Source organism: Ambystoma mexicanum, chromosome 6q (genome assembly GCF_040938575.1).
Source record: "Ambystoma mexicanum isolate Mex_15411 chromosome 6q, UKY_AmexF1_1, whole genome shotgun sequence".
Classification (NCBI taxonomy): domain Eukaryota; kingdom Metazoa; phylum Chordata; class Amphibia; order Caudata; family Ambystomatidae; genus Ambystoma; species Ambystoma mexicanum.
In genome coordinates, this window is record NC_090937.1 from 652,070,582 (window position 1) to 652,096,121 (window position 25,540).

A 25,540-nucleotide genomic window follows, 5' to 3' on the forward strand; every position below is an offset into this window, starting at 1 on the left:
AGAACGTTACAGTTGGTAAGTAACTTGTTCTTCGAATGGATTGTGTCCTCCCACATATTCCTCATCTTGTGATAGGCTCCCATAGCAGTATCAATTTATTTTGGAGGTGGGAGTACCCATTTCAGTTTTCGTGGACAGAATGCAGAACTGCCTTTGCGAATAAACCCTCGTTAGAGGAGGCAGTGTCCAAACAATAATGTTTAACAAAAGTATGTATTGTTTTCCAGGTTGCAGCTGCACAAATGTCTGCTGCCCGGACTCCCCTCTTTAGAGCCGCAGAAGTAGCCATTCCCCTTGTAGAATGGGCACGGAGCCCATCTGGTGGTTCTTTTCCCGCTAGTCTGTAGCATTCAACTATGGCTAATATGATCCAGCGGGAAATGGTCTGTTTTGTTACAGATAAGCCTAATTTTTAACCAGTGTAACCCACAAACAGTTGGTCATCTTGTCTCAATTTAGCCATCCTAGAGATGTAAAAACTAAGAGCCCTCTTGGGATCTAATCTGTGTAATCTCTCCTCTTCTTTGCCCAGATGAGGAGGAGGAAAAAACGTAGGTAGTACTATTTTTTGTGACAAATGGAAGTCCGAGACTACTTTTGGCAAAAATGAAGGTTTAACTTTAAGGACTACCTTATCTTTATAAAAAATAGTATATGGTGGTTTGCATGAGAGAGCCTGAAGTTCGCTAACCCTGCGGGCTGATGATAGGGGCCACAAGGAGGACAGTTTTTAGAGTCAAAAGCCTCAATGGACATGAGTGCAGAGGCTCAAAACGTATGCAAGTCAAGAATTTTAATACTAAATTTAAGTCCCAGGCTGGTAAATGAAAAGGTACTGGAGGGTATACATTAGTGAGCCCCTTTAAGAATTGAATTATTAACGGTATTTTGAAATATGAAACCTCTTCCGAGGAGCACTTGAAAATGGACAGCGCAGCAAGGTATCCTTTGATTAATCCTATCTGGAGACCCAGATTAGCTAGATGTAGCAGAAAGGAAAGCACCATTGGGGTGCCACACTGAAAAGGGTCCACATCCTTGTCTTTGCACCAGTTACTAAACCTATTCCAGCGACATCGGTACAAAGACTTTGTTGCTGGTCTTCTGGCCGAAAGCAAAATTTCCATTACGTCATCCGGAAGATCCCAATCCTTTTATCTCAACCTCTCAGAAACCATGCGTGAAGGTTGAGTGTCTTGACCTCTGGATGGAGAACCCAACCTTTCTCTTGCGAGAGAAGACCCTCTCTTTGCGGAAGACGTATTGGAGGGCAGATGGACATGTCTAGAAGGTCCGGGTACAACGTTCTCCTGGCCCGATCCGGGGCAATTGGGATCATGGTTTTCCTGAACTTTCTCAAGCTCCTGATTACTTGAGGAATCACAGGGACTGGGGGAAACGCGTACAGCAGTGGAAACTTCCACTCCACTACGAATGCGTCTCCCAGAGCTCCTCTTTGAGGAAATTCCCTTGAGCAGTACTGATCGCACTTCCGGTTGATCGCGGTGGCGAAGAGATCGACTTGAGGGGTTCCCCAAAGGGCGAAGCTCTCCAGAAGGACTTCCTGAGCCAGCTCCCACTCGTGAGAGACCGTGCTCTGCCTGCTCAGAGCGTCTGCCGCCGTGTTCTTCTCTCCGGCTAGGTGAATTGCAGACAGAGAGATTCCTTCTCGTATTGCCCAGAACCAGAGCTGCATTGCCTCTCTGCACAGTGGCAGTGACCCTACACCTCCTCTTTTGTTGAGGTAGTACATGGCCACCGTGTTATCCGTCATTATCAGGACATTCTTTCCCTGTACAGAGGGCAGAAAAGCCTTCAGAGCTAATCTGATTGCCCTCAGCTCTAATGGGTTGATGTGTAGTTTGGACTCCGATGGAGACCAACGACCGCTGATTGTCAGATCGTTGGTGTATGCTCCCCACCCCGTGAGTGAGGCGTCCGTCACTACCGTTATTCCGGCCATGGTTGCCAAAAAGACTCTCCCTTGAGAATGTTGTCGTTGCAAGCCCACCATCGAAGATCCTGAGCAACTGCGCTCGGAACTTGCAAAAGATCCGACATATTCCCTGAGAACTGGGACCACTTAGTTCTGAGTGCCCATTGAAGGGATCTCATTCTCAACCTGGCCTCTGGTACTAGGAAAATACAGGATGCCACGAGGCCGAGCAACCTGAGAAAATCGAAGGCCGGTAGACGTTGGGCATTCTGGAATTTTATTACCATCTGCTGGATGTGGAGAGCTCTCACTTCGGGAGGCGAGACTTTTCCCGATGAAGTGTCCAAGACTGCTCCGATAAATTGGAGTTTCTGGGCTGGTATCATGTGGGACTTCTTGAAATTGAGGGAGAAGCCCAGTTTGTGGAGGAAGTGGCAGGTGATCGAAAGATGTTCCTGAGCTTGTTCTGGAGAACTTGCTCACCAGTCATCCAGGTAGGAATATATGTGAATACCTCCTTTCCTGAGACTTGCTGCCACAACCGCCAACAGTTTGGTGAAAACCCTCGGGGCGGAGGTCAACCCGAATGGCAGAACTCGAAATCGATAATGAGAATTGCCAATCGCGAACCTCAGGTACTTTCTGTGCTTTGGATGGATTGGCACATGGAAGTAAGCATCCTGAAGGTCCAATGATACCAACCAATCTTGGAGTTGGAGAGCCTGAAGGATCTGAGAAAGAGTCACCATCTTGAACTTGTCCTTCCTGAGGAACTTGTTCAAGTTTCTCAAGTCCAAGATGGGTCTCAGTCCACCGTCCTTTTTTGGGATGAGAAAATATGGGGAGTACCAACCCCTGTTCCTCTCCGCTACAGGTACCAGTTCTATGGCACCTTTCTCTAGCAGGGTTGAAATTTCCTGCAACGGGAGCGGATCCGGAATTTTGCGGAGTTGGCTCCCGGCGGATGATTCTGAGGCCTTTCTAGAAAGGGGAGACAGTAACCTTGGGCTACTGTTTCCAGTGCCCAAGCATCTGAGGTAATGCCCCGCCATTCCTTCAGATGTTGAGAGATCCTGCCTCCCACTGGTGTTTTGGGTAACAAGGTCTCAGAGGGATTTGGAGGCGGCTGCAGGAGTGGCTGAGGGTACAGATGACGCTCCTGAGGCTGATTTTGCACCTCTACCTCGTGCTCCACGAGGGAAGTTTCTTTTGCCCCTTTGAGAAGCCTGTCCTCTTCCTCTACCAAAAGAGGAGTAGTATCGAAAAGAACTAACCCTCCAGGAAGATGAGCCAGAATAGGGTTTTAGAGGCTGGGGCAAAGAGGCGCTAAGTGATTTAGCTGCCGCTTTCGAGGTCTGAAGTTTTTCTAGGCTTTCATCAGCCTTTCTGCCAAAGAGCCTCGAGCCATCAAAGGGCATGTTGAGGAGTCTAGCTTGCACGTCCGGTGCAAATCCCAACTTCCTCAACCACGCAAATCTGCGTAGCACAACGCTTGCAGCCATGGATCTGCTGATACTATCAGCAGTATCCAGTCCAGACTGGAGGCATTCCCCCCATTGCCTCCTTCCCGTCTTTGACTATATTCAGGAAGCCTTCCCTTTCCTCTCCTTCCGGAATATGATCAGCCACCGCCGAAAAACAGTCCCGCTGGGTAAACCTGGCTAGGGTACATGTGACATTTGCCGTCTTAAGTGCCATACTGCCTGACGTGAAAACTTTACGTGCCCAGGCGTCTATTTTCTATCCTCTCTATCTGGAGGGATAGTTGGATAAGCAGTTTGTTTTGAAGTAGATGCTGCTTGAATGACTAAACTCTCTGGAGTCGCATGTTTATTCAAATATTCGGGATCCGTTCCAGCTGGTCGATATTTTCTAAAAGTGCTATCTCCAGCAGCAATAGTTTCTGGTTTCTCCCAGTTTTTCTCCACATTCCTTTGAAGGGCCCTGTGAAAAGGGAGAACATGATCCTTCTGAGGTCCCTTGACGATAATATCCGTCATGTCATCTTGTTCAAAAATGGGTGAAGTATTACCCCAACCCATGTATTCAACTACCCTGGTCATAAGACCCCTGTACCCAGCATCTGCATGCTCTGCAGGATCAGGTTGTCATGATCACCAAAAAGATGCCTAAAAAAGTTCTTAATTAGGTCAGGTCATCTGTTTAGAACTCCTAGTTGGTGGCAAGCTATGCAGTTTATCTCTTAAGGCTAAAAGGTTACTTAAAAAAAGAAACAAGACATGGCTGCCAAGTTAGCCTCACGAAGATTGCAGTGCTGTCTAGGTGTTCAGACTCTGTAGCTACTTAAGCCCCTCCCCTCGAGCGCTCCGCGCTTCGCGTTGTCTTCTGCATCGCAGAGTGACGCTTACCAAAGTCCTGTCACAGAGAAAATTGAAATCTTAGTTATTCCGAGTGTTATTCTTAGCCTTTCCCTCATGAATCCTCCTAGTTTCAGAGCCCCTTCCTCTCCCTCTCCAACCCGCCCTGAAAATCCCTTCCAGAACCTCGCCTCTCTTCCTGTCACGGCGAGAGGTTTATTCCTCCGTTCACCCCGGCTGTCCGAGCCTGTTACCGCAAGTACCATTGCATTGTATTGTGTTCATCATTTATCTGCTTGCTGAGGTACATTGTTTAGACAGCTTGTGTAAATGGTTTAGTGAAAAGGTTAGAGCCTGTTATTTCCTGTGGTTTTGCCGTGCCTGTTAGCGTCTTCCTTTTGATACGCATTCCGTGCTCCGCTTGGTTGAGGAATGTGGCCACACATCGCGCCTAGTGCAGTGGTAGCATTTTGAATCACGTCAGCCTTTACTGCTGTATGCGCGCTTTTGACATTTTACCGAGTTCCTGCTGCACGCTCATATTCACACAGATTTCATTGTGTACACTTGTCAGTAGACACTCAATTCCTTGTGAAGGCATCTCTTGTGGGAATTCTAAGTTTCACTGTTGAGAGTTGAGAATGACACATTCTAGTCACGCTTGTTAAAGCTGTTAAGTTCCTCTGTGACGCATTTGAGGTTGATTGCCAATACCCATGTGAATTCATTCATTGCCTTTCCATGTCATTCACAGTTTTCTGGGGAAAAGCTTGCCTATGCTTACTTTGTACAGTCAACTCCTCGCTGTTTTTCTGTGTGGAATTGTTTTCACTGTAGTGCTTTTGCGCGCCTCCTAAATTCATTCTAGATTCATGAATGTCATAGAGAGAAGTTTCCCCACAATCCTAAGTTAAAAGGTCATTCACCAGCAAGAAACCCTCTTCAGAACTAGAGCCCCTGCTCAGAAGCAGGATGGAGAGCTTCCCCCAGAAAAACATTTGGTAATTAGTTTCAGGGGAATTACTTAACTAATATTTGGGAATTGGGTTTTGAAATAGCTTAAGAATCGTTTCTGTGTGATCTTAGGGGGAGACAAGCTGCGTAGCAGGAGATTAGAATCATCGCTCGCTGAGAAAAAATATCAGATAAGTAGATTGAGAGTGTGTGTGTCCCCGCTGAGTACAGGTAAGCGTTACACAGGTTTGGCAAACTCTAATTCTGGGGATGTGTCAACTCCACTGGCAGAATGTAGAGTATCACTCAGGTCTCTCATTCTAGATTCCTGGTCAATAAGTTATTCAGGAACTTGTCTTGTACCATAAGTAACTCCCAAAGGAGTAACCTCGTCTTCTTCTGAAGTAGACTCTTCATAGATTGCTGACATAGATTTGAAAAAGTCTGATCTGGGCAAAGGAGTGAATCTCCTTTCTTCCTCTTCCATCTGCTTCGAAGGAAATGGCAAATCCCTCGAAGTTTTCGAGGGTGTCTTCGAAGTCTTCGAAGATGACTTCGATAATGGCGTCGATGACGCATTTGGCTTCGGTGTCGAAATTATCGGCGTCGAGGGCGTCGACGAAGTTGGCGAAGTCTTCAACGACTTGTGTTTCTTGGCCGGCAATGGAGGTGCTCGACTCTCGAAGATTCTTCGACGGTTTTATGTCGACTCGTCTGGTCTTGGCCATAGTAGCCTTGGACTTCCCTTTGTCGTCCAATGGAGCCACTTTAGGGGTATGGCTTTTTCGAGGTTCTTTCGAGGGGGTCGAGGCTGCATTCTCGAAAACCTCCATCATCTTTTTGCAGCATTCTTCCCACTTACTGGGAGAATCCGATTTAGTCGGACAACGAATTTCTTCGGTGGACTCTGAAGAAGAAGATGATGAGGGAGATCTATGTCTCCTCTTCATTTTTTTCGATCACGACAAAGAATGTCTCGATCTACTCCTAGATCGAGATCTCTTCGAGTGCCTATGGCGATCTGATCCTTTAGAATCAGTCGCTTTCTTATGTCTTTTTGACGAAACCTTTTTTGTGGCCTCCCTCCCCACTGACAGTTTACCTCTCCTCTCACGAAGAGCTTTTTCGGTCATCGATTGGCAGGAGCCGCAGTCGTCGGTTCGGTGACTGGAACCAAGACACCAGAGACAAATCCGGTGGGTATCGGTGATCGACATCTTAGATCCACAATCTGCACACTTTTTAAACCCAGTTCTGGGTGTCGAAGGTGTCAAAGATGATGACATTTTCTTCACAGAAAATAGAAGCGTGCCGTTCTCGATAGCGAAGCGATCGGAAAAACGGAACTGAAGCAACGGGCGCGGCTCGAGCTACTTATACCATCGGTGACGTCGACAGAGTACGGAGTACGTCGAGGGACAATCGACGCCACAACCTCGAAGACAGCGCCCTCTGCCGAGAAACATTTTTTCCGAAGCAGCGAAGCTGGAGATAACGATTTATCACAAGATGAGGAATACGTGGGAGGACACAATCCATTCGAAAGAGGAGAATGCAGAATTCACTGAAGAGGAAGCACGTTCATGCAGAAACAGAGGAAGAAATAGAGTTAAAAACAGAAATATTAAATTTGCATAAGTCCCAGCAATGAAAGGTGTGGGAAAGGGGTAGAGGAGGAGATGGGATTATCAGAAGGATAATAGAGAAAGATAGAAGTGCATGGTTTTAGGAGAGAATTGGAAAAGCAGAGACCAAAGCCAGAGATAAAGATAAGGCAAGAATTAGGTCTAAACAAGAGCCAGAGATATGAGAAGGGGGAAAAGGAACAGAGAAAAAATATTAAGAGTCAAGAGGAGATATAAGCAGAACAGAGGAGTGAGCAGATGCAAGATGTAGGTTAAAACCACCAAGTAAGAGCAAAGCAGTGTGTCAAAAAGGGGGACGAGAAGAGGAAAGAACATCAAGATCTTCACAAAAGCAAGTGACAGGGCTAAGGCGGTGATATATCTGAAGAAAAGCAATGGGAGAAGGTTTTGAGAACAGAAAGTATTGGTATTCAAATGTCGCAGTTGATGAGGTTGTTAAGGCAGCAGGAATAACAGAGGTAATAGAAGATAAACAAGTGTCTGTAATACAGAGAAAGTGTACATTTAAACAGAAAAAAGGCATCAAGAGTGGAATGGGCCTTATAACAGATACAGCGCACATTCCAGAGAGCAAGATTATTAGAGGAGAATGGTCAGAGACAGGAGGGTAAGTCAGATTAAGCAGGTTGTGAAGTGAGAAATGAGGATTGGATGGATCAGAGGTGTAACTCGAAGGGAGAGGAAAAGGCATAACACGCAATAAAGTAATATGTATTAACAGAATAGAGTAGCACAAGAGAGGAATGAGAATCAGCCACAGGATACCACGATACAATGCTAAGTTTGAATGCAGTGAGACACAAACAAGCAAACTGAGGAAGCATACATCAAGCCAAATTGCACCAGATTGTAAATTACTATTTGACGAGGAAACCTCATCAAATACTGCCTTAGAGACATTTATTCCTTACATGCATATTTATTGCTTCACCATAATGCTCAAATATTTCTGTAAAATGTGATTTAGCTTGGTAATAACTTATGAATAATGTTTAAGAAAAATGATCCTGTAAATGAACCAATTCTTACCTTTCAGTAATCTTTCCTTTCAGTCCGTCAACAACTTCCAATGAAATGTCACCCTGAGACCAATTAAGGCTAAGATATTGGTTTGCAACATCAATCTGAACAGGGTGTGTGGCTCCCACTCGGCTGATATAGGGTCTGTTCACCAAATAGAACATCGGAAGCCTTGAAGTGAGTGCATCATCAATGCGGCGATTAACAACGATTTCCAAACCCCTTGTGTCTGTGCAATTTGCATCCCCTGAAAATACAGATGTGTTAAAAAAGATGTGGACATGGAAAAGGTATGTTACAAAAATTCTGCTTCTAATTAGTTTATTCAGAACACCTCCTTCACAACAGACATATATTAAACTGATGTTTACAATGTATACCCTGATAAAATATCAAGGTTTAATCATTAGGACTGGATTGATGGATAGAGGTTTAGGTATATAGGATAGATCCCGGCTGCCCCACCTAAACTGATCAACATGCTAAAAACACTAAGAGTCATATATTTACACATATGCATCTGTGTGGCAAGCTGTCATTGTCAGTTACCTACTGAGTCCTACTCTTGGTTGTTTGACAGTGTTTTCACACTAGTAATTTCCTCCACTCAGTTCTGAACACAACCATACCCCACCCCACCAAACCAAGCAGATCCACTTTAGCTTACTTTAGTTCATTCACCATTATAGAAGATTTGTTTTTAATACTCTACCATAGCCTGGAAGGAAAAATGTCTTACCTATATGTAAAACTAGTTACCTGATAATCAACTGTAGCACATTCCTTCACTACAATAATTAAGAGTGTATTGGCAAAAACACTACCCATCAATATACTGTACATCCACAGGGAAAGTGCACTACTATTCTGAATTGGCCCATAAATGAAAGTTACTTACTGTAGTGACTAAAGTACTCATAGTCCCTTTCCTCCTAACATGGAGACGGTACCGGAACCTTTGGCAGGGAAAAATGTAGCTTTTCCTTTAAATTTAGTAATTTAGTAAGGCGCGCAGGGGCGTAGCCATGGGCGTGGGAATGCCCCCCCCCTCCGAGTCACCACCCTCCGGCGCTTCAGCTCAGTCCCCTTTAAACACATCGGACGCGTAGAAACCTGGCTTGTCATATTACCTATAAGCCATTGGCATACTAGCGGTGAAAGGTGGGGACGGACGTATGGAGGAAAGGGGACTATGGACTATGAGTACTCTAGTCACTACAGTGACTACAGTGAGTCATTTTATGTCCCATCCCCTATTCTCCATCCTTGTGGGTGATTCGTCTGAACAAGAACATAGTGTGGAGCTGCGACAACCGGCCTCATATCTAGGATGAAGTGAAAAGGTTCTTCAGAACCGCCTGACAAAAGTCTGCATCGTGCCTGGAGCTGGTGTCAAGTGAATAGTGTTTACAGAAGGCTGACGGAGTGGCTCAAGTGGCCGCCTTGCTGATGACATCCCAATAAGCATGCCTCTGAAAAGCAACAGCCGTGGCCTTAGCTCTGACTGCATGGGCATGAATCCTCTCAGGAACAGGTTTGCCCATGGCCGTGTAGGCCTCTGTAATGGCGTGGACCATCCAATGGACGATGGAAGTCTTGGGCGCCTGAGAGCCAGGGGGAGGAGCCCACAAAAATCGCAAACAGTGTCTACGACTTCCAGAAGTATTTCATCTGAGAGGGATAAAACTTGAGAACTCTCTTGAGGTTCAAGGAATGTAGGGCCCTCTCTGCCTCCGACTGTGGGTTCGGGAAGAACACCGGCAGGCAGATCTCTTGATTCACATGGAACAGAGAGACCACCTTGGGCAAGAAGTTAGGGTGAGTGCGCAAGATGATCTTGTTGTGAAACGTGGTGAAGGGCATGCCCGAAGACAACACCTGCAGCTCACTAAACCTGCGAGCAGAGGTGAGAGCCACCAATAAAACAGTCTTCAGTGTCACCATGCAGATGTCCACAGAGGACATCAGATCAAAAGTCTTCCGTACCGCGGCTTCTGAAACCCTTGAAGCCGGAAAAGGTACAGGGTTTGAACTTGGTCCTACCCTGGGATTGAGGGAAGGATTTCTGACCCAGCGTGTCAGCATGGCCAAGGACTTGGCTGTTTGAGTGAATGGTTTCTTCTTTGTCAATCCGTCATCGGTGGACGAATGAAAAAGTTCCACGCCCTCAAAGGCAGATCTAGGATCCGCACCTGCACGTCAGATAAAAACTTAGTCGTGTGCATCCAGGCCGTCCTTCTCATCTCCACCCCAAGACACAACTCTCTGCTGGCTGTCTCGATGTGGGAGACCGAAGACTCCATGAGGTCCTGCGCAATGGCCCAGGCATCTGCCAGACCGGACTTGGAGGAGGCTTGTTTGTCCGAAGGGAGGTCGGGCAGAAATACCCTGAGCTCCCACCACAGCTTCTGGTTATCCGCGGCCAAGACAGTGTTTGCGTTGGGTTGCCACAGATGCAGTCCTGAGATGGAGTAACAGTGCTTTCCCAAGGACTCGAGGACTTTCTCCTCTTTGGAGAGGCAACTGGAGGTGGCTCCCGTGGAGGAAGGTGACACAGACGATGGTTTAGACTATAAGGAGTCCGCAGCCACCACTGAGGAATGGGGCTGTGGATGGGAGGCAAGGAGAACTGGCTCCCCAACCGTCAGCCTAAACCTGCTGTACTACTTCTTGTTCATCTGGGCGTTGGCCCTGGGTTTCTCCCAGAACTTACGCACCACCTGCAGCACATCGTTCTTGAGTGGAAAGCCATACCAGGTTATGGTGCGTTTCCCCAAGACCTCTGCAAGCACACCCGACTCCTGGGGGGATTCCTCAGGAAGAGGGATCCCCAAGGACCCTGCAAGGCCCTGGAGCCGATCATGAAAGGCTTTAACAGATGCTGAGGGCTCATCGTCCTCGTCATCAATGTGGTCATCACCCCCCCTTTTCACAGGACGATGGGAATCTGGGCCCTGGGGAACAGGTGCCAGTGGGGACCCTCCCAGGTCCGGAGCGGCAGACAAGTCCAACGGCTGTTGAGGGGGAGGAATTGGTGGTACAGGAGGAGATGAAGGTGCCAGCACGACTGGTAGGGCCTGAACCGGAGGAGGGACCGGCACCGGGGAGAAGTTCCCAAGGGAGGGGGCTGAGGTGGCGCCGCCTGGGGGATACCCTCCTTCAAAATGTCCTTCAGGAGCCCCTTCATCTGAGGGGGAATGCATGACAAAGAGGAAGGGTTTGAAGAAGCGGTCATCACAAGCCGCCGGGTCCCTAGGAGTCCTGCCCTCCGAGGCGTTGGGCCTCCGCTCCTGGTGAAAGCGACAAGGTGCATGGTGCGTGTAGCTGTAGGGTTGTGATGGGTAAATGTACCCCTGTGGGTACCAAAACCCTGCACCGTAGGATCCGCTGATGCTTCCAGAAGGAAGCAGGCTGAAATTGTCTTGCAAAGTCCACTCGATGGGCGAAAGCACCGGCGGGCCCTGATCCAAATGGCCGCTCTGCCACATTCCGCTGTGCCATTTTGAAGCCTTGCACCACGCTCTCGGTGGGAGGGCGCAAAGGCCCTGAGCCAACAGACATGTTGAGACATGAGAGGATACAGCTTGGGCCTTGCGCCCGTAGCAGAGACGTCGACCTCAGAGAGCCCTCTGGTAGGCACTGAGCCCTCAGTCGGATGGCCGGTAGTCGAAAACGCCATGGATGACTGCCTCCGAGCAAGCTTTGGTAGGCCTGGAACCCTCAGCACCTGTGTTGGTAGCCGTGCTGGATCTAGCCGAGGAACGACTCTTGGAGGTGTCATTCGACAATCCCTTACCCACTGGGTACCTGATCGTCTGTCCGAGGAGAACCTGGTATGGCCCCCAGGTCCCTCGGCTTGGAACCCGGTAGCGTTAGAGGCCTCAGGCCTGCCAGAACCTGAATGCGAGGAACCCTGATTCGAGGGAACCCTGGGGAAGGAGTCGCTGCACTGTGGAGCCGTGCTGACCTGAGGTCCTACCTTCTCGATGAGAGGCCCCGGAGCTAAAGTCCTTCAGGTGAAGAGGGGGAGAAGTGTGGAAGATCTCCCTCCATCGCGACAACCGATTCTTCAATGCCCTGTGACCAAGAGCGCTGTAGGCCGCACATGAGTCCTAGCGGTGGTCAGGCCCCAAGCACTCAAGACAGAGCGCATGGGGGTCCGAGGCCAGGAACGAGCAGTCACAAGAGGCACACCTTGTGAATCCTCCTGTGGCAGAGGCACCGAAGGGAAGTAGAATAGGAATCGAAAAACAAATGGGGAGCAAGCTGAAAGCTAAAAAAAGGTATCTGCACTTGCTGCCATGTCCGACAACGTATGAGTGGAAAAAGTGACTGAAGTGAGGTGCCGGAAGGCAAGTGGGTGTTCCCTCACCCAAGGCCGCGCCCCATACTAGATTTCAAGGGGAAGCAAATTTTTTCGCTGCCAAAGGTTCCTGAACCATCCCCATGTCGGGGACGCCCACAAGGCTGGAGGAAAGGAGATGGGACATACGAGTAAGTAGCATGCTTATATTCACCATGAAATAAAGACTACTTGAACCTATAAAGTTGTGCCTGCAAGGCAGGACCAAAACATCACTACATCTCAGTTCTGTCGTTTCTAGAATAAGGGGCCGACATTTCTGATCAAAAATAAGAGGGCAAATCAGAATATGAATTGGTGTTAACCTCATCCCCTTCCCACTTTTCATTATAAAATGCCTCACCAGTCTGAGGGCATACTTTAAAAAACAAAATCTTTAATCTTTATTAGATTTTGCAAATGTTAGATAATGCAAACATAGTGAAACACTCAGAACTTAACTTGAAATTCAACCCCTCCTTGTTAGGCAGAATCCTGGGCAGTGCCCTTAGGGACCACTACACAAGATTAAGACTACAGGTGGTAGTACAGTTTCACCTTTGGTACAAGCCTGCACTACACAGTTAGAGTGGTAGCAGGAGCAGAGCAGCCAGACTTTTCTCAAGAGCAAATGAGCAGTAGTAGAGATTACACAGAGGACTACAATTACTGTGACTCAAGCAAACACTGACTCAAGGTTTCTGCTTAAAAAATATAAGTACATTTATTTTTAAACCATCCGTTCATAAAACACTTCACTTCTATTAGATTAAAACCACATTTCAAATATACTACACACAACCAATTCCCCTTGTGCAGTTCAATTCAAGGTAAGTACATTGGATTTGACGGACCGGTGTTGTGCAACAAATACGTTACTGTGGGTTAATACGCGATCACTTTTTGACAGTAATGACAGTTTGGTTTTACTAAAGAAAGGCGTACCTGCGAGAAGAAATGTTACCGAAGTCAAACACACTTAGCACATGAATTAACAGAAGAAAATAGGGGATAAAAATCATAGGCAATACTTTTGTCATGGCAGATAGAATCAGAGGATACTTTCTAAAACGTAGATAAAAGTCAATAGGCCTGCGCCAGTGTCAATGGGACAGGGGTCCTGTTGTCGAGGATCACAAGGTTAGAACAGTTCACGATTCGAGATTGCCAGGAGTACTTAGATATTGTCACAAGGGAGGCAAAAGTTATAAGAGGGAAGGAAGATAAGGACAAGCCTTTGGTGAGGAGAAAAGGGTTCACCCTAGTTCCTCGAAGTCAGACGCAGTACCTTATTCATTCAAAGAAAAGTTGGTGACACGGCAGTTGTTCCTGGTAGTTCCTGCAGACTCACAGTTCCTGGAGCTTAAGTCTTGGGGACAAGGAGGACGATGTCTGGAGCGATCTGCACTACCAAGGGATGAGGCCAGCAGCAGCAAAGCAACGGTGAATAAAAGGTGCGCTCCTTTAAAACAGGAGAGGCTCTTCAGATGGCTATTGGACCACTACAGCTGTGTGCAGCGATTTCGACCAAGAAGAGGATCCTCTGGCTGAAGAAGGTGAGCTGGTTGATCCCATCAGGCTCAAGGGAAGAAGCCCGGACAACCACCTCAGCCAATCAAGACAAAGTGCGACTTGGGTCTCCAAGGGATTATACCCCTCCCTCACATTCAGCCCACCTAGACACCCAGACGCCAAAGGAGGCTTCTGGAAAGAAGCCTGCCAAAGGTCGGCGAACAAAGAAGGCAAACCTGGTTTGCAGCGCAAAGTAAAACACAAGAAGGATTTTAACAAAAAGAAATGGCGATAAAACCCGACCGGAGCCAAATTAAAAAGTATTTGGTCAAGCGGGTTTAAGTTCAAGGCTAATACAACAGCCTAAAACAGTACCACGTTTATATAATATTATCGCGGTAGAAAAGATAGGGTAGGTACCACTGCCACCAGCCAAGTCTTAGTGTTAAGGGAGCGAAACAAAGCTCCAAGAGGTGCACACAGAAGGAACACATTACTTACCTGTAACTGTTCTTCTCCAGCATGGGTCTGGCATGGATTCACATGCTCATGAATATTCCCCGTTGTCAGGCTGGGAATCCACGGTATAAAAAAAAAATCAGTATCAGTTTTGTTTCTGATCTGTCTTTCTTAGTAGTAACCAATCACTGGTCTCTGGGTCATACTGCCCCCAGCCAATGACTGCCCTCTCCCTAAGCCCCTCCCCTGGCAGCCATCCTCAGATTTGGTAGCACGTAAAGTGGCAGTATGACCAAGTTAGGAGCCGCAAAGGGGTGGGAGGGGGGGTTCGCATGTGAATCCATGCCAGACCCATGCTGGAGGACAACAGTTACAGTTAAGTAACTTGTTCCTTCTCCAGCATGGGGTCTGGCATGGATTCACATGCTCATGAATATAAGAATACATAGCAGTACACACATGCACAACCACAGGAGTTGGCAAAGGCTCAACATTAAGCATTACATAGACTCAACATTAAGCAACTCTTACGTCCTCACCAGGCCCACCTTCAGGCGCAGCACTGCTTGGCCGACCCTGGACTCTTCCCTGGAGTCCCGATCGACGCAGTAGAATCTTGTGAAGGTGTGCGTCGACCTCCACATAGCAGCCCTGCAGATGTCCAGCAGGGGCACACCAGACAAGAACGCCATAGTAGCAGCGATCGCTCTGGTCGAATGGGCTCTCGGACGGCCGGGCAACGGTCGGTGTGCCAACCGGTGACAGTGCATGATGCAGCCGGAGAGCCATCTGGAAATGGAAGCCTTTGAGAGGGCCTTCCCTTGGTTCACATGTCCAAAGTTCACAAACAGCTGTGATGTCTTCCGAAAACTCTTCATGCGGTCCACGTAGAACTTCAGCGCTCTAGCTACATCCAGCGAGTGCAAAGTCCTCTCGGACAGCGACGAAGGTGATGGGAAGAAAACTGGCAACACCAAGGGCTCGTTGAGGTGGAAGTCCGACGGCACCTTGGGCATGAAGGAGGGGTGCATACTCAGCACCACCCTTGTCTCGTGGAAAGTCAAGTATGGAGGCTTGCAGGATAGGGCCTGGATCTCTCCCTCTCGTCGTGTGGAGGTGATGGCCACAAGGAATGCTGTTTTCCACGACAGAAATTTCAATGGTGCTGAATGCAGAGGCTCAAATAGCGGCCGCATGTGCCTGGTCAGCACCACGTTGAGCTCCCACTCCGGGGCCAGGGCCTTCACCGGCGGGAATGATAGGAACAGTCCCTTCATAAATTCCTTCACCAGGCGATGAGACCACAGGGATGACCGTCCTGTAGTTCTGGTGTATCAGGAAATCGCTGCCAGATGTATCTTGATGGAAGCATGAGCTAGTCCAGCCTTGGCCAGCGACAGCAGGTACGGAAGCACTTGAGGGGCCGTGATCCGTAGCGGGTTAATCTTCTGTGCACGGCACCAGACACAGAACCTCTTCCACTTGTGTCCGTAGCACTTGAGAGTTGAGGACGCCCTGCCCTTGCAAGCACCTCCTTGTAGTCTGCCGGGATATCGTACCCTCCAAACTCTAGTGCTGCAGGAGCCAGGCCTGCAGGTTCAGCGACTCCGGGTCGTGACGAAGGATGGCGCCTCCTTCTCTGGAGAGAAGATCTGCGTCCGTCGACAGCTTGACTGGTGGGGACGCTGACAAGTCCAGAAGGTCCGGGAACCAGATCTGTCTCGGCCACGCTGGTGCAACGAGGATCATCCTGCACCGGGACCTCTTGAGTTGGTTGACGAGTCGCAGTAGCAACGGCAACGGAGGGAACGCGTACAGGAACAGGCCATCCCAGGTGAACGAGAAAGCATTGCCCATGCTCCTCGGCTGGGGAAACCTGTTGGCGAACCTCTGGCACTTTGAGTTTGTCGCTGTCGCAAACAGGTCGATCTGGTGTTTGCCCCATCGTTGGAAAAGTCGATCCACTTGATCCTGACGCAGCTCCCACTCGTGGCACGAGCGCAGCTCCCTGCCGAGTGAGTCGGCAATGACGTTCTTTATTCCTGCTAGATGGAAGGGCACCAGAAACATCCCCTGGGAGACGGCCTAGTGCCACAGATCCTGGGCCTCCTTGGACAGGGCTGGGGATCTGGTGCCTCCCTGCTTCCGGATGAAGAACATCGTGGTGGTGTTGTCGGTGAAGATCCTCACCACCTTGCCCTTGAGGGACGGGAGAAACGACCTGAGGGACCAGAACTCTGCTCAGGGTTCCAGGATGTTGATGTGGAGCGACCTCTACTCCGGGAGCCAAAGGCCTCTCACGTACAGATCTCCGGTGTGCGCTCCCCACTCCTCCAAGGAAGCGTCCGTCGTCACCGTCTCCTGATGCACCGGGGTCTGAAAGTCCATGCCCGCCACGAGATGCAGGTGCCCCACCATCGAATCGCTCAGCGGAAAGCCTCGCTGAGCGGGATCCTGTACTCGAAGCTGCCCGTCGCTTGTATCCAACGGGCATCGAGGAACTCTTGTAGAGGACGCATCCGTAGCCTGCACAGGCGAACCAGATAGATACATGAGGACATAATTCCGAGCAGGGACTTGATGGATCTCACCCTGGCCACATTCGTGACCAGCAGGCGCTGCACCTTGCCCAAGATGGCCTTCGTCCTCTCCTCCGACGGCGAGGCCAATCGTGCCACTGTATCGAGCTTGGCTCCCAGAAACAGTGCGACCTGCGAAGGGACCAGGTGGGATTTCGAGTAGTTGATGGAGAATCCCAGATCCGTGAGTAGTTGAACGGTCTCCACTGTGTGTTCGACGGCGAGTTCTCTTGTCCTTGCACAGATGAGCCAATCATCCAGGTAGGGGTAGACGTGGATCCCCCGCAGGCGCAGCCGCGCTGCCACTGGTGCGAGGCACTTGGTAAACACTCTGGGTGCCGACTTCAAACCGAATGGCAGGGCCTTGAATTGGTATTGCCGCCCTTGGACAACGAATCTGAGAAACTTTCGGTGTCCTTTTAGAATGGGGATGTGGAAGTAAGCATCCTCCAAGTCCAGCGACAATAGGAAGTCGCCCTCCTCCAGCTGCCCCAGCACGTGCTGGAGGGTGTCATGACCCTTGTTCCTGGCAAGTCAGCCTTCCAGTTAGGCCCAGGTCAAAGGCCTTAAAACCGCATCCAAGACTCTCTGGGAGTCAGTGCTGGCGCCTTTTGCGGCAGGCTCATAACCATCATGAAGACCAACATTAGAACGGGACTATTTACTTGTGACTATTTAACTTGGGGGGGGGGGGGTTCAGCCAACATGGAGGCACACACATAGCTCAGTTACAAGGAACTGAGCTATGCGGTCTAGTCTTTTGGGTGCGGCAGGCATGGGACTACTTTACTTGGACTACTTTGGGTGTGGCAGGCCTGGGACTATTTTACCTGGACTACTTTACCTGAGACTATTTAAACCACACCCAAACAGCAGAACATGCTTTGCGTTATTGTGCTGTGGGCAGCGTAATGCTCACCGTGTCCAGTTCTTTGATGCCAGCTTACCTGAAACCAAGGACCTGCAGAACGAACCCTACTAAACTTACCGGGAACAGTATCCGGTCTTCAATCCATCGCCGACTTCAGTTCCACTCACCTGAAGGTATGAACTCCATCCTCCGGCACCGCATGAATACTGGAATACCATAACCTGGAAAGAGGAGAAAGAAAGACAGCATTAGTAAGCGTTTACTCACGTTTGCTTCCGAATGAAGAAAGCCACACAAATCAACCTGGGTAGTCATCTCCTGGTCAGTATCATTACTGGAACATTAAGGCGCTCAGCGAGGAACATTGCAACCTGCAAGGAGAGAAAAGACACAGGTTAGCAATCTAAAAGGCGAAACAGCGCCGCGCATCGCGCACTACTCACCGTGCAGTATCGCGCACACCACGCTTTCGCCTACCGGCCCATGCTGATCTTCAAACTGCATGACAACCCCAAAATACCTTTCCATACCTAAAAGGAAAGAAGCAAGACATTATTTGAACTAAGAGGAACATAAGAACTGCATATAAAGACTGTAAAGCAGCAAACCTACGGAGTCGCAGCAGGCCTGTATTCCCACAGGGGGGGCTTGCACCAGTGAAGTAACTTGGTCGCTGCTCAACCCCCACATCTACGTGCCCCTGTCACGAGGCGCAGGATGGAGAAACTACCTTCTACAATATTAAGGTGAGGAGAGGGCCCAAGGGGAAAAAAGGAGTTGAGGCCAAGGGTGGTGGGAAAACAGACAATCTGGTATTGAATCCAGCTCTCCCATATTGCAGACCCATCTTTAACCAGAGGCCTTACCAAGGGACCGGGAGAGGGTACGAGAGTGCAAATCATCCAACCAGGGCTGGGTGTCGTCCCCGTGGATATGAGGTGAGCGTAACAGAGGGTGACCATCCTGAACTTTTGTGCCTTGATGTATTTGTTTAACCGTTGCAGGTCCGGGATGGGGCGCCAACCGCCCGTCTTCTTTCTGAGGAGGAAGTACCTTGAGTATACTCCGGAGCCCCGGAGCCTCTTCGGGACGAGCTTGATGGCACCCTTCTTGAACATCGCCCTTACCTCTAACAACAGTTGAGGGACGCGATTTTCCTTCGTGGCCATGGGAGGAATGCGAGTGTGTGGCCGTGGGCCAGGGCATCCAGCACCCACCGGTCGGTGGCGAACTTCGCCAGCCGGCCTCCCACCGGGGTGCTCAGGTGGGGGCACGACGCTACGGCCGGTTCAGTCCTGCTTGGAGGCGGACTTGGCACCTTGGCCTCCTTAGCAACGACAACAAGTTCCTCCTGACGTGCTGCATCCTCTGTAGGCCTCCTGCGACGAGGAGCGGGCCGCCGGATCCCTTGGAGGCACCCTGTCTGCCTCCGGCGTTCTGAAAGGGCGGGCGTCGTTGCTGCAAAACTCCCCAGCCCCGAGCCGTCTCTGTGTCCGTCTTGATGGCCTGAAGTGACTCATCCACTGTTTTTCCAAACATGTTGTTCCCGTATAAGGGCATGTCCAAAACTCTGGTTTGCATGTCCTGGCGGAAATCAGTTGCCTTGAGCCATCCCCGCCGAAGGGAAAACACTGTTGCCCAACTGGCGGAATCCGGCGTCAGCGATGTCCGTGGCCACCGTTATGGCGTGGCCGATGCCACCTCACCTTCCTGCATGATCTCCAGGGCCTCCGACCTCTTGTCGTCTGGTAGGAAGTCCAGCAGGGGAGCGATCTTGTACCACAGCTCCCTGTCGTAGCGGGCCACAATCGCTAGGGCGTTGGCCGCCTTAATTGTTGTCACCGCAGACAAAATGACTCATCATCCCATGGCGTCCAGCTTCTTTCCCTCACCGCCTGTTAGGCAGAAACCTGTGCAGTTCCCTTGGGGACCACTGCAAAAGATTTAAGACTACAGGTGTTTGGCAGTAAACCCACTTGGTAGCAGTCTGTACCACACAGATTCACTTGGTAGCTGTGGCTGAGCAGTCAGACTTCCCTCAAGAAGAGTTAGGCAGTATGTAGAGTATACATAATAGGACAGAGATACAGTAGCACAAGCAAACACTGACCAGAGCCTTGGTGTAAAAGTATATAATTATTTATTTAAAGACACACTTGTGAATTACACTAGCAACAAAGAGTTAAGTAAATTCAGCACACAGTCACTATTATATATATACAACCCTAATTACTTATTATACAAGTCTTAATGAGAAACACCACTTATTTTCAGACAGAGATGAGCGCTTAACATAAGATGGCACTCTAATAAGTAATTAAAAAGGGAGGGAAAAAGGCAGAGTTATGGAAGCACACAAAATTCAATACTTTTAGAAGAACCACAGTAAGGCAGGATAGGCAGAGTTCTACTGGAGAGCAAGGAAGTCAATTGCAAGGCCCACTCTTGGAGAGAGTAAGCAGAAGGGGTCCAGGTTCCCACAGTGGGGTTATGCCCAAAGAGTCTTGTAGATAGTTTGCACACAAAGAATGAAATTAAAGTCAGGAAAAGTTAGCTAGGTTGTCCCAGGCCAGCCCAGGTTAGAAAGTCGAGGCTTTACTGTCATCCCGAACTATCTGTCGCAAGGGAAGCCAGGCGGGACACAGTACCTTAAGTGTGAAGGAAGCTCCAGCGGGAGCAGTTGTTCCTGGCAGCGGGTGCAGGTCGGTGTTTCATCCAGAGGAAGAGGAGGTCTCGCCGTGGAGGAAAGATGAAGGTCGTTGCAGTGCCACGGAAGAAACCAGCCGCAGAGTTCTTCGGTTAAAAGGTACTACCCTTCTCTTCGCGGTAGTGGTAAGCCGTGGTATTCCGGGTGCCGGGGTGCTTGGCACGGGCAAGGCGGCCACGAGATGCTCCAGGAAGATGAAAAGAAGGCAAAACTGGTTATCCCCACCAGTCAAAGGAAGAAGACTCTCTGGACTGGAGATCTCCTCTGTCGTCGGAAAAAGTGGTGAGACGGTTCCGCAGGGCTCCACCGGTGGTGTCGTTGTTGCAGGTCGGCTCAGCTTCTCCCTCTTCGGATTCTTAGGTCCTGTGGCGACTTCTGAAGTTCCAGTCCCCAAAGCCCTGCTTTTATGCAGCAAACCCCCATTCATTCAGCCTAGCTGTCAATCAAACAGGCTAAGTGGTGAGCCGGCCGGCTCACAACTTGGGCCAATCACATAAGAGTGCAACTTGAGTTGCCAAGGCAACTCATTCCAGGGTGCCTAAACCCCCTCCCACGCCCCTGTGGTACCCACACAGAGTGGCACCACTTTTGGAGGCTTCTGTGGAGAAGCCCGCCAAAAAGTGGAACAAAGGGGTCGACTTGGGTTGGAGTCACAGAAGAGAACACAAACGCCATTTTAGAATCGAGTTCTGGCAAGAAATACCAACCGGTGAATTAATATTAAATAAATAAACCAGTGGTATGTTCGAGGCTATAGGAATTAAATAATTAAAGTTGGTAGCCTCGAACAATGGGAAAATCCCATAGGGATATATTTGCGGTCGAATATAAAAAGTAGTATCCACTGCCACCAGCCAAAACTCAATCAGGGAGGACGGAGACGTGCCCCCTCAAACAACAGACCCCGGGGCAATCGAATTGCCCCGACCAGTACGTCCACAATATGATGGTTTGTACTGGTTTCTGTTCATAATTTGGGACTAGTAAAGCCAATGGTGACTTTACATGCCCTGGGAGACAGTAGTCAGTCCCAGGGTATGGAGTCTATGTTAGGGGGTCGCTACGACACCCCCGGGTTACGGCACGGAGGGTGCTGTGTAACCCACTGTTAGGCAGAAACCTGTGCAGTTCCCTCTGGGACCACTGCAAAAGATTTAAGACTACAGGTGTTTGGCAGTAAACCCACTTGGTAGCAGTCTGTACCACACAGATTCACTTGGTAGCTGTGGCTGAGCAGTCAGACTTCCCTCAACAAGAGTTAGGCAGTATACAGAGTATTCACAATAGGTCGAGAGAACACAGTAGAACAAGTAAACACTGACCAGAGCTTGGTGTAAAAGAGATATAATTATTTATTTAAAACCACCTCTAGAAAAACACACAGGCACTAATAGTAAGCAATTCAAAAACACGGTCACTAAAAGATATACACTCCCTTAGAAGAATATTAGACAAGTCTTAAGTAAAGCCTCACTTATTTTCAGACAGCGGTGAGCGCTTAACGCAGATGGCACTCTAATCATTTGTTTTAAAAGGGAGGGAAAAGCAGCGAATAAATTGAAACAGGTCCCAACACTTTTACAAGAACACAACAAGAGAGGAAGGCAAAGTAAAACCGTGAAGTTAGAGTTCAATTGGCTGGATCCACTTTGAGAGGATCAAACGAAATGTGTCCAAGGTCACACGGTTGCAGTGCACAAAAGTCTTGAAAAGGTTCAAAAAGGAGTTGGACCACAGAAAGGGACCAGTTAGAAGGTCAAGGCGGCCAGCCCAGTCCAGAAGGTTAAGGGGTTATTATTACCTTGTAGAAATCTTTAGAAAGGGAGGCCTGGCGGACACGGTACTTTAAAGTGGTGAGAATACTCCAGCGGGGGCAGTTGTTCCTGGCAGCAGATGCAAGTCGGTGCTTCGTCCGGGGGGAGAGAGGATCTCGTCGGGGAGGAAGACAGGAGTCCGTTGCACTGCCAGGGAAGAAACCAGCCACGGAGTTTCTCAGGTAAAAGGAGCAGTCCTTTGGTTCGCGGTCCAGTGATAAGTGGCTACCCGGTTGCCGGGGTGCTTGGCACGGGCAATTCGACCACAAGCCGGTCTGGGGTGCGAAGAGAAGAAGGTAAACTGGTTGTGCCCACCAGTCAGGGGAAGAAGCCTCTCCAGCCGGGAGATCTTCTCTGTCGTCGGGAAGTGGTGAGTCTTCCGGAGGGCTCCACCGGTGCTGTCGTCGTGGCAGGTCGGCTTAGCTTCTCCCTCGTCGGATTCTCAGATCCTGTGGCGACTTCTGAAGTTCCAGTCCCCAAAGCCCTGCTTTTATGCAGCACACCTCCATTCACTCAGACTAGCTATCAATCAAACATGCTAAGTAGTGAGCCGGCCGGATCACCACTTGGGCCAATCACACAAGAGTGCGACTTGAGTTACCAATGTAACTCAGTCCAGGGTGCCTAAACCCTCTCCCACACCCCCTGTGGTACCCAGACAGAGTGGCAGCACTTTTAGAGGCTTCTGTGGAGAAGCCTGCCAAAAAGTGGAACAAAGGTCTCGACTTGGGTTGGAGTCACAGAAGAGAACACAAACGCCATTTTAGAATCGAGTCCTGGCAAAAAATACCAACCGGCAAATTAATATTAAATAAATAAACCGGCGGTATGTTCGTGGCTATGAGAATTAAATAATTAAAGTTGGTAGCCTCGAACAATGGGAAAATCCCATAGGGATATATTCGCGGTCGAATATAAAAAGTAGTATCCACTGCCACCAGCCAAAACTCGATCAGGGGGGACGGAGACGTGCCCCCTCGACTAACAGACCCCGGGGCAATCGAATTGCCCCGACCAGTACGTCCACAATATGATGGTTTGTACTGGTTTCTGTTAATAATTTGGGACTAGTAAAGCCAATGGTGACTTTACATGCCCTGGGAGACAGTAGTCAGTCCCAGGGTATGGAGTCTATGGTGGGGTGTCACTATGAGACCCCTGTGTCACTGCACAGAGGGTGCTGTGTAACACACATAGTAAAAACACATGAGACCCTATGGAGTAAAGGACCCCATAGCCCATAAAACACATTAACAGTCAAAGGAACACCATAAATCATGTCCAAGAGTGGGGGAAAAAGAGTCTCACTCTTGGCAGGAGAAAAAAACAAACTCCAGAAATCCAGCAAAGCTGCTGGGGGACTCACTAGGTTAGGAAATTCAGCCTAAAGAGAGAATTCTCCCTAACACCCACATCAAAAACACATGAGACCCTATGGAGTAAAGGACCCCATAGCCCATAAAACACATGGAAAGACAAAGGAACACCTCAAATCATGTCTAAGAGTGGGAGTAAAAGAGTCTCACTCTTAGCAGGAGAAAATAATAAACCCCAAGAATCCAGCAAAGCTGCTGGAGGACTCACTAGGTTTGGGAAATTAGTCTTTACAGAGAATTCTCCCTAACACCGTCGGGTGGGGAGGTCGAAGTTGAGAATGACGCCCCCGCCCCCTTCTTCTTGGCTGCCGCCGAGACGACCGAATCCGGGGTCGGCTGTGCCCTAAGGCACAAAGGGGCGGAATCGAGGACCCGGTACTTCTTCTCGTACTGATCCCTCTTGCCAGGCGTCCTGGACGGGTTCTTCAGGAGAGCAAGTCCCTCCTCCCAGATATCGTCAATCAATGGTACCGCAAGGACCGTCTTCCTCTTGGCCTCGCGCCGTTGATTGAGGAAACCTTCCTTCTTCTGTTCCTCAGGGCAGAGCTGAAAAAAATCATGGCGTGGAAGGAGCCTATTTCGTCGGGCGGGGAGGCCCGAGGGAGTGGTGACGGAAGTCCCATCCCGTCGTCACCACCGTCGTCATCCGTCCACGTCATGGCTGTATCCGTTCCCATGTCATCCCTAGGATCAGGGGAAGGAGATGAAGGCTGAGCGGGCCGCAAGGGCTGGAAAGGCGGGGGGGTGAACTCTCCTCCACTTGTTTGGAGGGCTTCCCGACGGGCCTGGTCCTACTGGGTCGTCCGTTGGGGTTAGGGGCAATCTCGTCCTTATCTCCGTGTGTTAGGCAGAATCCCGTGCAGTGCCCTTAGGGACCCTTACACACGATTAAGACTACAGGTGGCAACACAAGTTTTACCTTTGGTACAAGCCTGTACTACTAAGTTATAGTGGTAGCAGTAGCGGAGCAGCCAGGCTTATCTCAAGAGTATATGAGTAGTAGTAGAGATTACACCAAGGGACCACAATTACTGTGACTCAAGCAAACACTGACTCAAAATTTCAGGTAAAAAAGATAAGTACATTTATTTTTAAACCATTCGTTCTAAACACAACACTTCTATTAAACTTAATTAAAAACCACACATTAAATATACTACAACTAACCAATTCACTTTGTACAGTAAGTCTCATGGTAAGTACCCTGTGTTGAATGCACCGGTGTTACGAATAAAACCCGTTACCGCGATTACAATTGCGATCACTTTTTGACAGTTCGGTCTACTAACTAAACGCGTATCCGTGACATGAAATGCTACCGGGGTAAAAACACACTTAGCACTTGAGATACCCAGAGGGAGTTGGAGGCAAAAATCACAGGCAATATTTTGGATAGGCAGGCACAATCAAGAAACACTCAAACACAGGAGTTCAAAAGTCAAAGGGCCGGAGCCAGGGTTGAGGGACACCGGGGTCTGTTGCCGAGGATCACACAGTCATAAAGTTCGAGATTCAACGTAGCCAAAAGTACTTCGATATTGTCAATGTTCGGAAGCAAAAGTTATAAGAAGGAGGGAAGACAAGGGCAAGCCTTGGAAATGAAGAAAAGGGATTCACCCAGTTTCCTCAAACAGAACACAGTACCTTGTTCCAACAGTGCAGCTGGTGCCCTGGCAGTTGTTCCTAGTGGTTTCCCGCAGACCCACGATTCCTGGAGCTTCGTTGTGAAGGGGGATGCCTGAAGGGGATCTGCACACACAGGGATGAGGCCAGCAGCAGCGACACTGAATAAAAGGTGCGCTCCTTAAAAACAGGAGGCTCTTCAGGTGGCTATCCGGACCACTACAGCTATGTGCAGCGATTTCGACTAAGGAAGAGGATCCTCTAGCTGTGGAAGATGAGCTGGCTATCCCCACCAAGCTCAAGGGAAGAAGACTCCGGACTGGATCTTCTCTGAGTCATTGAAGGTAGATAGCTCAGGACTGCAGCAGGGCTCTACCAGGACG

The 25,540-nt window shown here is 49.3% G+C and overlaps 1 protein-coding gene across 1 annotated transcript in view; it reads right to left on the minus strand.

Moving 5' to 3' along the window:
* The window catches only part of ADAD1 (adenosine deaminase domain containing 1), a 1,643,060-nt gene that overhangs the window by 435,858 nt on the left and 1,181,662 nt on the right, over positions 1-25,540 (minus strand). Inside the window, exon 10 of the mRNA XM_069631143.1 lies at positions 7,884-8,121. Coding sequence (XP_069487244.1) covers positions 7,884-8,121 — 238 coding nt within the window. The remainder of the gene's footprint in view (positions 1-7,883; positions 8,122-25,540) is intronic.